Raw genomic sequence first — 15,331 nt, forward strand, 5'->3', positions numbered from 1 at the left:
AACCATTATTGGTGGGGCAATGTATGCTTCTGTGTGAGCAAGATAACATCCTCTCCCGAATCTTTATGTTATGAATTTCTATATATGCGTATGCTTTCAGAAAATAAAATAAAATAACAGCGCTGAACCTTTAGCAAGACTTTTTGCTAAACAAGCCCCATCAAACCCGCAACCCCGTACTAAACATAACTTCATGTATGGTTCACTTGAAATACAAACTGAATTGGATTAAACTAGACTATTTTATATATAACTCAACCAAATTTTGCTAAATTTAAAGTAGTATAGTTTAATTGGACAGAATGGAAAACAATACAGTCCAATACAGGATTTTCAATGAAACCTAAACGCTAAAACAGTAATGAGCAAAAAACAAATATTCACCATCAATTGAACTATAGGTTGGCTCAACTGCACTTGAAAAACCTGGCATGTATCACATTCCATGACAACGGATATGATACTCTGAAATCTGAATGAGTGACTTAAATGAAATGAAATCACAAAATTCAGTAGAGCTGGCATCAAAACTAAACTTTTTCACTTCCTCATTTAGCATGATGTCACAACTTCACTTGTATGCTACAGTTGTAAGGACCCAAGAGGCCATAATGTCATCTATACAAAACCCTTTTTCTTTCAAAAACTTGAGCGGGGAAATTTTGGAGAAAATTTTGATAACATCAAGCAGATAGTTTTGAAATCTAGAAAACTAATTTCCCCTGTTACAACTGTTATATGTTCTAAGCAACTGACAATCCACTGCCATTATAGACTCCGCCCAATTCCATTTCTATTCGGCATGAACAAAAAGCCACATTCTTGTAATTCCTGCATTCTCTCTCCCCCACATCAACTAAACCACCTTATTGGAGATGTCCAAGAAATAATAGGTAAAAATTCCAGGACATTGACTGATCATGTATGGTGAAGCTACTGTACTTTTTGGCTCTTCAATTATCTGGTTTTGGAAGAAACTCTTCTGATACAATGGTTACTTCCCTGAGCACCAGCTGCTCCTACAAAAACTTTTTTGATTATATCACAAAACTGTTAATTAATTCTATATCACAATTCTGGAACCTTTCTACTGAAACACTTCTCTGGAACCAACTTTGGAAATATTACTCTTCTGTGAAATGTGGTGTAAGCAGGATTTCACTGCTCGAAGTAGACAATGTTTGGACACCCCAACTTCACACAACCTGATTTGCTCATTTGGCAAATAATGTTTTGAGATCCAATAAAATTTAGTTTACAGCTTCATAGAACAGAACTTGGGGTTGCAAATGCCCTATTTCGCACTCCGTAAGAACATCAGCCCAGTCACCAATTACCTAAACATAAATTAGAAATTGTAATACACAAAACAAAAGTAAGAGACAAAGCATTAACAAAAGTCAACAAATTTTACCTTGACAGTTCCATCGTCGTACTTAATCCAGCGTCCTTGCTCATGACTATAGGCAAAGCAATGGTAATGTTGCCCATAATAGCACACCTAAGAGTTAAACATACATCAGAGGCAAGTAATGTGGAACTTATTCCCATAAAAAATCCTCCTTTAACCAATTCAGAATTAGACGTTTAAATTATATAGCAGAGAGAAGTGGAAGCAGCTAATAAAGGGCATCAATTGAAGAAATAGAAATATACAGCGCCAACTTTGAGAATGAGGGAAAAATAGAGGACCAAGAGTACAGTGAAACCTAAAAGATATCGTGCATGCCGTAAACGATGAATTAGCATAATATTATTCTTAATGCAGACTTGACTATCCATGTAATCAATTCTTGCTTTTATATCAGTGCTTGATTGGTAAAAGCATGCAAGATGACTGTTTACAAAATGCGTAAAACACATTTATATAGGGGATGCTTGAACATCACACGTATGTTTTAAATTAGAAGCATCAAGCATATTGGCTATATTAATGAAGGAAGTATAATTGGCTATGGACGTCTACATGTATAACAAATTGGTATAATTTATATAACGTAAGTTCCAAGAAAACCACATTAGATATTTAGCAGAATCATTAGGCATGGCAAAAGGATTAAGTGCAAGAATTTAGCAAAATTTTATCAAGTATTTTCCACTGTAGAATAATCTCAGTTTTATAGCCATGGGAAAGATTCTGAAATACACAAAATAATTTTTTACATTAAATAATTGTTGAGATTTCTCCACATATACATACCACAGAAACCAAGCCGTGCATGTTCTTTGGATCTAGACCACGATAAAGAACACTGATGTCTATATCAGTATTAAGAGCTGCTAATGTTGCAGTAATATCATCAGCATCCTCACAAGTATTCTGCCAACCCAGAACTGCAAGACCGAGAAACAAGTATAAATACAGTTCACATAGAGCTTCTATTTCCCTTTTATTTTCTTTTCTTTTCTCTTATGAAGAAAAGTTAATTGCTATCAACAACCAAAAGTCACCTGTCGTGAAAACATGAGGTGGAGTTGAAAGAATGTGGTGTATGTAGTTGAGCTTGCCACAACCACCATCCCCAGGATCACATGCTAGTTGATGATTCATCTCTACAAGATTCAAAAGCTCTTCGAAGGAGCTTTCATTGCACATAACCTAAATAATGGGGGGGTGGGGGGTGTTGAAAGATTAAGAAAGGATGGAAGAACACAATAAATGGAATAAAGTTTTTTCTTACTAAGAGATACCTTCATAGTTCGGAGGGCACTGGCATTTATATTATGAAAGAAGGAAGTGTACTTGAGACGCCTGGACTCCAGACTACAATTATAGCAATTCATACGTTCAAAAATATCCATTCCAAAAATGGAATGCGCAATACAAGAATTATTTGTACAATCCCAAGACCCCATGCAATTACTTTCCAGTGAGTCAGTATCAGAAACACTTGAACCAGGAGTAAACGACCGGTGCAGGCAGTCAAATATTACTGCCAATACTTCAGAAGCATCATTCATCTGAGCCTGCCAATTGCTACAATCTCAGACAACTTATCAAAAGAAAATTATTTCACAGTATACCTGCATATGGTGAAAATAAGTATTCTCTAAGCTCTAGGAGATGAGATATATATTGGAGTTCTTTGATCTTACCTCCTGAAAGAAATTACTATTAGGATACAGTTTGCTTAAAGCTGTTCTCAAAGAAGTAGGGTCGACTGCTTCTCTCGGTGCATCCATAGCTGCAACGTTAAGGGCCTTGAATATTTCATATAATGCACAGACAACACAAGGATCACCCACATGGACATGTTCAGATGTTGATCTCCCAAGGAACTCATCTCGAAACCGTCTAATATGCCATAAGGACTGAATTCATAAAATGAAGGCAACATCAAGATAAAAAGGATCTTATCAATATGAAATACAATTAAAGGTGCACCAAGATCAAAATTTTGACAACAAACTCATCATGTAACACCAACCTGTATGATAACATTTAGAAAGCAGTTGTATTCACCAACTTCATTCTTCAAACCTGTACCATATACATCACCTCCATTCACATTGTTAATTGTCACATCACTAGGAGAAATGCCTCTGTTATCTACATCCCCTGAAATCCCATGTGGTGTCTTCAATTTTGAAACTAAGGGCACTTTATGTTGTGCTTGGAGATCATCTAAGAAACAGCAGAAATACAATGTTAGGCAGTCGATACATTACTACAAAAAAAAGAGGCAAGAAATACTAAATGCTCTTGAGCCAGTAAACGAATGCAATTACAGTAAATAGCAATATAAGATTAAGCCCATGATCAACCAAATGGCCAGAAGTTTAAACTCCAATAGAGATTGTGCCATCAAGATTAATGACTCAATGGTCAACTACTGTCATATACCTCAATTTAGAAACCTTAACTATATTAGTATTTCCACATATATCCAGTCTGCTAGTCATATTTCATGAGTATCACATCTGCTGTCAGTGTATCTATGCATGTTGGTGAGAGTTTAACTCCAAAAACCAAATTACTATTTCACATTTACTTGACCAAAAAAGTCCTCAGTGTTGCCAACAATATTACTACTTAATATTTATAATAATTACAAGGATAAAACCTGGTTAAGGTACCAGCGACTCTTTCATGAAGTGCAGTATTTGCCTTAATTGGCGAAAGAGCATGTACAATGCCACTGGCAAGAGCATAATAAAGTGCAGATGGAAAAACCAGCAAACATATTTACTTAGATTCTTACAGTAAAGAACGCAATGAACTGTGAATGTGAAAAGGTTGGAATATCTGGCCAAAGAAGGTGATGGCCTGTAGATTTGTTCTAATGGTTTGATCCCTCCTAATAAAACACAGTTTGTTTCAATTCTGATCGCTTTTACTTACATAACCACATTTATACTTAAAAAGTTGCATAACAAAAAAAAAAAAAAAAAAAAAAAAAAAATCATTTTCTAGTTGTTGATATTTAAATAAATAATAATGAAAATTTGCCATTGATAACATCCAAAAAAAAATAGTATCATACAAGCATATGCAGATACACTAGATGTACCCAAAGCTCCTAAACTAAGTGATCAACATCATCTTTGAAAAAGACAAATGGCATCATCCTTTGACAGGTTCATAAAAGGTATAACTGTAGTGAGCAAGTCAATAACCCTTGAACCTTGCTGTGCATGCCACAGTAGATGACAGATGAAGCTTTAATCATGTGGAAATCACATCGATAACAAGAAGCTCACATAAGAAAAAGGATAAAAAATGCTTTACCAAGGCTTTGGAGCACAGCCTTTTTAAGGTCAGCTTGGAACCTTTCTTCATCATCTTCTGCTTGTAGCTGTCTCAATGACTTTGTTCCATTGTCTCCCGAAACTGGAATAACTGGTTTGAATAATTAAAAACTGATCATCAAATTACTTCCACATTGACTACCAAAAAAATAGATTAGTCCTATGTTGCAGAGTGACCCACAATTTTACTGCGCATCTTATAGAAAGATAATAATAAGACTTTTCCAAGAAAGACCCCAACCCACCGCCCTCCAAGCTTTCACCATGTTTCAATATATCCCCTGGACTTATTCAACTGTCATCTATGGCATAATTTCAAGTCCAATATATAGCATAATGTCAAATTGGTCCTCCCACATATTTTTGATGAAGCTTAATAAAAATGACTAACTAGCATTCAAATAGATGGCATATATATATCACAAGTGTCTAAATAATAGCTATTTACAAACAAAATTGGAAAAAATTAAAAATGAAACAATTTATTGTTCATGCTCTCTTTCAATTTTTAACCATTTTGTTCCAAAAACAGTCAATTTCATCAAACCCTAACAAAAAGAACGGATCATTCTAACATTATGCCATAGCTCACACATGATGAGAAAAAAAAAGTATAAAAAATGTTCAAGGAGGAATATTGCACATCATTTATTGTAATCAGACAGTAGTTGAACAAGTAAAGTACAAATTGAAATACATCCAATTAAAGTCTATACGTACTGCCATCAGCAAGGGCATTGTCATGGGATGTAGCTTGCTCTTTCAGGCGACCCTGAAGTTGTAAACTCCTGATTTCCATATTTTCCTTGTTGGAAGAGATTTTTTGATGCTTTCCATCAGAAATTTTGGCAGAATTCCTCTGCCTTCTACTTCTCCTTCCTGTCCGTCGATCAGAAGGCAAATAACCATCCTCTGAAACTCCCCCATTTGGTAGGCCTGCTCAAGGACAAAAAGAATGAAAAAGTCTCCAAAATTTAAATCTTTCCCAGTCTCACATGGAGAATCCTACTAATTACCAACCTTGTAAAACAGTTGAAGATTTCATCACCGCAGAACCATTTGGAGTCTTTAAAGGCATGCCTTCAAAATTGTTTGGGATCCCATTCTTATGATCCAACTGCTGCTAAAAGGTGAAATTTTATTATTGAATAACAATGCCTCTATTCAACAGCATTCAATCTTCAAAACCCAATCTAACATTCCAGTTGAACATGGAAAATGAGTCACAGGAACATCAAGCACAACACAATAAGGTCACAACCAAATACCTGTACAAAAGGTTTAGACTGCTCTTGTACACCTGAATCAACAGGGGCACACTTTAAATACACATTATTCAGCAGCCCATCGTCCGCCTTCTCTGAATGCAAACAAGAAGATTTCTTATGCTGCTCAGCAAGGTGCTTCTGTTTAGCCTCTTTCTCAATTCGTCTTTGATACTCCAAAGTCTCTTCAAGCTTTCTTTCCAACGCTTCAAGTTCAACTCTACGTCTAAATTCCTCTTCCTCTTGTTTAAAGTCATCACCATTCAAAGAATTAACAATCTCAGAATCAGGATGGTCTCCATCAGTTGCAACTGGAATTGAACTGCTGCAAGAGAGACATTAAATGCACATTAAAAATAGAGAGTAACAGATTATACCATTGTAAACAATCATCACACACAATCCAATATTAATGTGCGTAAACAATGAAAGCAATTCAAAAACGAGAGAAGATGAGAATGCAGAGTATACCCATACACCGGTTCACAAGTCTCATCATGAAATATGTGCTGCTCAGAAATACCAGGAGCCTGCAGAATAATAAAATATTATATCACCATCAAGGATTTTGTACAAATATTTACTCCCACCAAGTTTGATACAAAGCCAGACCACGAATAGAAACCTTTGAATCTTTAGCTTTCTTATACTCCTTGTTCTTTTTCTTATCCTTTGACTTTTCTTGTGTATGCCTTGAAAAATCATTTCCTCCTTTGACACCCTTCTTAGAATCAAGAGCAAGTTCCGCTAAAAATGCTTCTCTTGCAGCGTCAGACTTTTCAGTGGCATCTTTCTCCGCCAGATCTTCTAAATGTGCCTTTAAAAGAGAATACAAATATGCATACCGTGAGGTTAAGAAAAGCTGATGAATATGGCAAAAAGTAACTCATTCAATACAGACCCTCAAATACGACTTCACAAGGGGCAGTAAAATTGACCGATAATCATGTGCAGAAACAGGCTCAAGCTTAAGTTCCAGCTGCTGCATCCCAGAAACATTCCGCATGATTCGTGCATCAATTTTGCTAAGCTGCATTGTAAAACAACTAAGGATCAATGTCAATATTTAAACTAACAAATGCAACTAAAACCGAAACAACAGTAACCTCTATGTATAATTGTTCCTTCTGCCTCTGAATTGCAACCTCTACACAAGTATCCACTTGATGCAAATAGTCCTTGGCTCTCCAGTCATCATCTTCACCAGATTCCAAATCATATAACTGAGAAGTAACACCAGCATAAGTTTCCTCATATCCAAACTGATTGGTATTAAGAGCTTCTGCTTCTTTTAAAACACTTGATATAGCATCCAACTCAATCTGACTGTTGGTTAACATCACATCATTTTCAATCTCAACAAGGTATTCTCTCCGCTTTCTCAAAACAGACTCAAAGCTTTCATGAACAAACTCTGTAGCATTTTCCCTCTTCTTACCCTCTTCAACACACAGATCCTCCACTGCCTGTAATGCCTCCTCATAGCTTAAATGCTCACATTTTCTATCACAAAGGGTCTGCAAGTGGAAAAACTCCTTCTCAAGCATCTGTAGTATCTCCATACCTTCATGTGTCTTCTCTTCCTTTGTATGCACCCATGATGCCAATTGTTCTCCACTAGCAGGGCCTGAAAATATCCAGGATAGCAGTGTATTGGATTCAGTGAGGACTCCATTTGCATGGCTGACAATAGCAGAAGCTGCACCATTTCCATCAGGTGTAGCAGCATGATGACCAATGATAGGAGTGCTCTCAGCCGACAATAAACATTCATCCAGAAGAAGAAATGATGCATCTCCATTGAGAACAATCCGCTCTTTAATCTCTAGACTTTGAGTACCACTATTTGCATCATCCACCGGATTAATACTCCCAGAATATCTAGCTAAGTCACAAGAATGGGAAAGTTCCTGCAAAAATTTTAGGATTTTCCTTAGCTGGGAAGCTCCCAGAAAGCAAATGCACATAGGTGTTTGCTCCACACCATGGTTAAGAAGCTGAGAACCTGAAGCAATACGCTGTAGTTCATCCATTGTAAATTGTATCAACCTGTTAAGATGGCTTGTAGCTAGATATTTATGTCTGATAAGCACCTCAAACACATCACGAATTCTTTCAAGAAGCCTTGCCCGTTCAGAGTCATCAGATATTGGCCAGTTATAAGCAAGGGAAGAATATGGAATAGACCCATTGTGTTCATCACATTCTCTACACTCAATGCTCACAATTTTCTCACAGTCAGTGCTTTCAACAGTACTATCACCGTGACTGTCTCCTAGAATTTCCTTATGAGATGAAGAATCCCATACATCTTTGAAGCAGCCATTGCAATCCCCATTATGATCCTCACAGAAACCCTCAACGAATTCAGAGTCTCTGCATTTTGTTTGATTTCTGAGCATTTTGTCTGCAGCTGACACATCCAATGGTTTCCAAGTATAGTTCAGAAGCATCTCCCTCCAGTCATCCTCAATACATTGAGGCAAAATTGTTTGCATTTTAGGCAAGAGGTTTCCCATGTGATCCTGCACCACATGATGCATATGAGACTCCGAATCTGCAAATCTCGCATTACAGCGGCAGCAAACCCAGAACTTCCATGTCCTATTACTCTCAGCAAACAACAATGCTTCAGATATAACCTCATTAGCTAAACCATCCTTTGATGAACCAAAATGGGCTTTCAGATCGGAAACCTTAATTTTAAGCATCTCTTTCTTCGTATCAAAACTCAAAGAATTCCAGAACGACCTGACAAAATCCTTCCTTTCCGAAGACGACCTACTTTTCCTAGCATTGCCATACTTCCTACGCTCGCCGCCTGCTCTCTGACCGGATCCCGAAGACGAATCCAATCCTTTATCAGCCTTATCCCCTTCATTTTGCGATTGAGGTACCTCAGACTTCTGCTGCAGCAACCTCGCTGCAGCAACACGAACTTCAATCTCCTTCCTACGCTCTTCAGACGTCTTGGGGGTCTTCTTTATCTCATTTGGCCTCCTAGCTTGGACCAATCTCACCTCCATTGGATCCTCCGAAGCCCTCCTTATTGGAATCAACCTAAACTTCTCTTCCCCATTTCCCAAATTCTTCATCCAAGTCGATATGGAAGCGACGTTGGAATTCCGAATTAGCTGCCTAAGCTCATTCTGGACGTGCACAATTCGAGCTTCCGAGGTGGATATCCTCTGCTGGCTCTCCTCCTGCAAGCTTTCCTTGGCAGGATCGATGGGGTTCTCTATGGAAAGCGCTCGCTCACACTCTTGCACGACCTCCTCATACTCTTTCCCATCATTTGCCGCCTCGTAAAGCAAGTTGGCATAGAAATGCGCGAACTCGATGGAGTTCGGCGACAATTCCACGGCTCTACGAGCCGACTCGATGGCGTTCCTCAAATGCCGGTTCTTAGCGTTTGGGTCATCGATAATCGACGCCACTCTGACACACACAGTGCCTTGAACTCGGTGAACTAGGGCCGAGTGAGGCGAGTTCTCGTGCCGCTGACACAACTCCTTCATCAACCTCAGTGCCTTAGTGTGATTACCTCGCCGGAGCGCCGTTAGGGTTCTGTCGCATTCGAGCTTGATGTTGGAATAAGGCGACGAAGAACCGCCGTCCGATTCAATCAACGCCGATGCCGTCGTCGTCATCGTCTCGATCTTAGCCTGAACGATGGGATTGGGAACGATAGCGTTCGAGCATGGTTCAGACTCCGCCGGAGTATGACAATCGGCGGTAAAAGTGGTGGCGGCTCCTCCGACGGCATGGTGAGTCGCCGCCGGTGAAGCCGCCGGAGATTGTTTGGGACGCGGAGCAGAGTTTCGCTTCTTATGCCCCATCGCCTAAATCTATATCAATCGGATTCACATGCATATATACGTCTATATATATCTGTATATATATATATAGCTATATCTATATGTATATACGCAGAGAGAGAAAGCTATAGAGGGAGAGAGAGAGAGAGAGAGAGGATGAAGAAAACTTACTTGTGAACTTTTAGAGAAAGAAAATGAAAGAAAAAGGCGAAAATGTAGAGAGAGAATTAGGAATTTAGAAGTTCGATTGACGGAGACGGAGAGCGATCGGCGGTGAAATCGAAGAGAGAGAGAGAGAGAGTGAAAACAGAGTTTGATTGGTTTGGTTTTTGTTTGGGTTTGGGTTTTCGGGTCGCTGTGTGACACACAGACACCACCTACCCACAGAAGGAGGGTGAGGTTGTTTGATTGCTGAGAAAATTTAAGAGCGAAAATGAAAAAATTATTGCAAATCATATATGTGTGTGACTAGGAAACTATTTAAAGTCTTTTCATCCAAGATTTTCTTTTTTATTTTATTAATTGGAAAAAAAAAAAAGTGTAACCGAGGTTTTCTTTTTCTTTTTAAAAATTTATTTATTCTTTCTTTTTTACCTACTTTTTGGCTTATTTTATGCTTATTCTTTTTTATAGTATTTCTCAATTGTAAGAATAATATTATTATTAACTTTTTCATTATATTTTATATAATCCGTTTCAAAAGAAATTTTATATTTCATATGATTAGATTTTTACCCTTTCCTCTTTTTTTTTTCTTTTTTCTTTTCCTTTTTTTGGAATAACTAATAGCCTTGAAACAAATTTTAAATGAGAGTTGATAATTTATGCCATGTAAAGAGATTTTAATTCTAAAAATAATAAGGAAACAAATTTTTGTACTTATTGGTCAAAAGGGTTTCTAAATTGTAAAAATAATAATAATAATGATAATAATAACAATGATTCCTTATAGATATTTATTTTTTATAGTTTTCAACGGTTAGGATGTGTCTAAACCAGCTTACGTGCCACATCTGATCTGGTTGACAAGGAAATAGAAAACTTCCATTAACCCTTTATGAGTTTAGAATATTCAACATGCTAAAAACTTGATCTTTCGATTTATTTTTTTATTTTTATTTTTTTTGATGAAATGAATTAACTCCAATAATAAAATATTCCTATTAAATTTTTAACAACTTCGGAATACAAAATATTCTCCATTTATAAATGGACATGGAATCCATAAAGAGAATTTACGTACCCATGAATTGGAAGTGACATGACCTACAAAGTACTGAAAAATAAAATAAAATAAAATTCCCACCAAATTTGGAAGGAGATTTTCATCAAACCATTAGCGGTATGTTTAAGAATAATATTTCCCGTACACTTAATTGTTTCAAATCAAATTTATTATCTTTTAAAAAGAAGTAAAAATAACAAAATTTTAGCATTAACAAAAACGACAAGAAGAGGTTTGTTTTGTGCACAATTTTTGGAATCATATACGAGATTCTTCGTTTATAAATCCACGTGGAATTTACATATAGGGTTCACATGGGCTTGAATTGGGAATAATGCAATCCAACCTACATGAGTTAAAAGAGTGGTGTAGTCTAAAAAGTGCTAAATATTCTTTTCCTTCAAATTGGGAATGAGTTTCTCATCCAAACAATTCGCTATTATTACATTTATGGATAACCTTATCATACATTTTAATTATTTTCAATCAAAAATTTTATTTTTAAAAAGTGAAAATAAATAAACATAACTTAATTAAAAAAAAAAAAAAAAACAACAACAATGGAAGGAGTTTGTTGCAAATAATTGATTACACAAAAAATTTAAGATATTTTTAAAATTTTTAAGTCATATACAACCCTCCCCTTTCACAAATCCACATGAAGTGGTCCACGTGCATTGTAGGGAGTGGTATTGTTTGGTCTTTGAGTTAGGAGTAATGCAATCTAGAAAGTGGAAAATATTTTTTCAAGGAGGTTTTTTTTTTCTTTTTTTCTATTTTTTTTTGTGACTGTTAACAATTATATTTAGGGATAACTACAGTTTGCCCCATCAATTATACTTCCTTCAAATACTTTTTGCACTTTGTATCCAAAACTGCAAAACGTCTCACTTAACCCCCTAAATCATTGGTCATATTTCCTTTAAATACCTTTTACACTTTGTTTCCAAAATTGCAAAACCTCTCACTTACCCCCTAAACCATTATTTTATATTTACTTAATCTAGTTGTGTAATAATCTTTAATAAAATGTAACGGTCAATTAGTCTATCAAGCCTCTTTTAAAAACGCTAGCCAAATTACTTTTAAAAATTTAAATTCACATACTTATATACATGTAAAGCGTCATAATCCAACACATTTTGTTGGATAGCATCCTCGCAGTTTATTCAACCACAATCCCTTTTGTGGGATTTATATATATTTTATTGATCTATTAGTTTATAAGCCCATCTATGTTTTGATGGTCTATTAATAGTTTTCATGACTCACAAATTTATTCTAGCCTTATTAAGCTCTAATACTATTTGCGACCATCCATTGATTTAGTGAATCTTTTTTAAAATTGCTAACCATGTTACTTTTTCAGATTATAAACTCACATATTTATATATATTTGTAATGTATTATGCCAAGGAATGTGCAACTTTCCAATAAATTTGACAAAATTGATCATAATATTGTCCAAAAGTAAAAAAAATATATATAAATAAAAATATTTATAAACAAAATTATAAGAGTTGTGAATGTTTAATTTTATCAAACTCATTTGTTAAATTGCATTTTAGACTTACAAAGGGTTTTGAATCTCATTTTTTAATGGGGTTCAAAAATTTGTGGACCTTTACTTTTAAAAAGTAGCAAACCTCCTTTGGAAACGTTCATCTTTTTTAAGGGATTCAAATTTTTTTCCACAACAATCCAAATCTAATTTTTCTTTTAGCTTTTACAATTTTTTAAATGACTTTTTTACAATAGAAGTTAAGAAAAATAAGGAAAAAAACTTATATGAAAACTAGTTACGCAATTCAAGTACTAACAAATATATTGGTAAAAAATTGAACTCTGATTAAGAAAGTAAAGATTCAAGTTCCAACATCGTCTAAATCATAAATTTAATCATATTTGTCAAGCTATCAATATGGATGTACATAAATTATATAGGTTTTATTTAGCAATAACTAATAGAAAGCTAAGATAATATTTGGCCTAATTTATAGAAAGCTAAAAGTAACTTTTGAAGCTGTTTTTTCGAATTGTGGTTCTGTAAATACAATACAGATGTACACAAATTATGTAGGTCTTGTTCGACATAATTTATGGGAAGTTAAAAACAACTTTTAAAAACTGTTTTTTGAAGTGTCTTAATAATTTTCAAAAAATATTTTAAACTTTCAAAAATATTTACAACCAAAACTAATAAATAGTATTTTTTTTTTTCAAGAAATACTTTTGAAAAAGTAAAAGAAAAAGCATAAAAAAAAAAGTGGAAACAAAAGCAGCTATGTTGAATAAGGCCATATCTACATGGATTAGTGAATCCGCCACTTGAAGATAAAAGCGCATGTCAACTTTTACTCTTCCAACCGTTTTTAGTTACCCCAAAAAAGCTTCCTATATCATGCACTTATTAATATAATGATGTTCTAACTTAAATAAATTAAAATTATTTTTATTGTGAACAAAAAATAGAGATTTCAGACACTTTTTATTAATTTTTATGTATTGTTGAAATGGTGGTGGAATATTCATCGATGATTATGGTGGGAATAGAAGACAATTCACTGGCTGGGGAAATTTAGACTTGTCTTTTTTTTTTTTTTTTCTTCGAAAACCTTAATATTGTAACGACCAGTGGTATTTTGGTTAAAACATGGTAAATTTTGTAAAACCCTTGAAAAAAAATGTTATTGGGTGAATTTTCCTAACAATAATCAATAATAATATAGTGACCATTTGTTTATAGAATTTGTTTGTCTAACCATATTAAAAATGATATGGTAATATTCAATGGACTTGTTTTATATTTATTTATATTTAAATTGTATGAATATTTTAGATAATAATATATTCACATATGCCATTTCGTAAATAATTTTAGTAAATATTTACTCTTACTAAATAATAATACCAAAATAATTAAAATTGTTTATTAAATAATATAAACAATGTAGTAATATTTAATTGATTTATTTATTTTATTTGCTTAAGGTTTGTTTTGTATAATTGATGAAAATAATTTTTTTATCTATAAAATTTTCTTATAGTATTCTTTTTAATAAAAACATTTATTAAAAAGCTAGTAGTTATTTAGTTGTCAATTAAAAATGTGGTGTAAATATTAAAATGAGCATTTGACAACATAACTATAGAAGTCCTTTTGATTTAACTGTGTACAATATTATTTTTTTACATGCCTTTTGAGCCCCCCAAAAAAAAAAAAAACAATATTATTTTTTTACTATATATTCAATAATTTTTTTTTATATAGGTACTGTAAATTAAAAAAATATGTAACACTTAAAAATTAATAATACTCAAATTAATATGGTAAATATTATTGTTTATAAATTATATTATTTTAATTTTATTGTTTAGATTTTAGCTTATGTATTTAGTTCTTTAAATAGATAAAAATAATGTTCAGGAAACAAAAGAAAATAAGGTGAGGACCCAAAACATTTTTAATGATTGAATTTTATACAAGTTTAATTAGGATATATTGGGTTTTTTTTTTTGTTATTTAAAATAACAAAGAAAAAGTGGTACGTAAGAAAAGTATTTTTGGTAATTATGGTATGTAATAAAGTTTCATTGAATAGTAATTGAATTTATTATATATATATATATATATATATATCTATATAATATATAAAAGTAGAATAGTCAGTGTCATATGTCATCATAATATTCTTCAAAATTTCTTCTAAAATCATCATAAAAAAATCATAATTTATTGAAAATTATGGCCTTATAAAAATTATGTAAAATTCAACTTCCCTTCTCTTTATTATTTATTGCCTTATCAAAATGTCAATACTAATAAAGCTGCTATTTAAGAGCATAAGATTTTTTACTTTTAATTGTTTGTATTCAAAAATATATATTGTTATTAGGACAAAAATATAAAATGTATAATTACTACAAAATATAGTATTATATTTGTAAAATATTAAGTGTATCTCCATATATAATATATTTTAAATTTTTTACACATACAAATGTGATTATATGGAAAATAATAAAAATATCTCCTTATTTAGACCAAAAAAAAATACATAAAAAATATAATTTTGTTTTACTAATGGAAAAAATTTGAAATATCATTTTCACAATATAATTGTTAAATATAGCAAAATAAGATTTATATTTAAAATAAATTTTTTATTTTATCTCTATTCACTGAATAAATCAAATACATTTGGTTTTTCGTTAGTACTTGCAAAGAATAAAACAAAAAAAGGAAAAAGATAGTCAGGATGAAAAAATATTAT

The 15,331-nt window shown here is 33.4% G+C and overlaps 1 protein-coding gene across 6 annotated transcripts; it reads right to left on the reverse strand.

Annotated features, from left to right (window-relative positions):
* Positions 1 to 519: 519 nt before the first annotated feature.
* On the reverse strand, positions 520 to 10,280 carry LOC107415685 (uncharacterized). 6 transcript variants are annotated; one of them, XM_016024060.4, is made up of 15 exons: positions 7,121 to 10,280; positions 6,916 to 7,044; positions 6,640 to 6,831; positions 6,492 to 6,544; positions 6,018 to 6,336; positions 5,770 to 5,872; positions 5,470 to 5,685; positions 4,730 to 4,840; positions 3,429 to 3,625; positions 3,097 to 3,312; positions 2,692 to 2,967; positions 2,452 to 2,599; positions 2,201 to 2,334; positions 1,415 to 1,501; positions 520 to 1,337 (listed from the first exon to the last, which is right to left on the reverse strand). In XM_016024060.4, the coding sequence occupies exons 1-15, from the start codon at positions 9,851 to 9,853 to the stop codon at positions 1,251 to 1,253; spliced, it is 5,001 nt and encodes a 1,666-aa protein (XP_015879546.3). In that variant the 5' UTR covers positions 9,854 to 10,280; the 3' UTR covers positions 520 to 1,250. The 6 variants fall into 6 exon arrangements, with proteins under 6 accessions (XP_015879546.3, XP_015879545.3, XP_015879542.3 ...); XM_016024059.4 differs by having other exon boundaries at positions 6,018 to 6,339; XM_016024056.4 differs by having other exon boundaries at positions 6,486 to 6,544.
* Positions 10,281 to 15,331: the final 5,051 nt, after the last annotated feature.

The sequence above is a fragment of the Ziziphus jujuba genome, chromosome 2 (assembly GCF_031755915.1).
Source record: "Ziziphus jujuba cultivar Dongzao chromosome 2, ASM3175591v1".
Taxonomy (NCBI): domain Eukaryota; kingdom Viridiplantae; phylum Streptophyta; class Magnoliopsida; order Rosales; family Rhamnaceae; genus Ziziphus; species Ziziphus jujuba.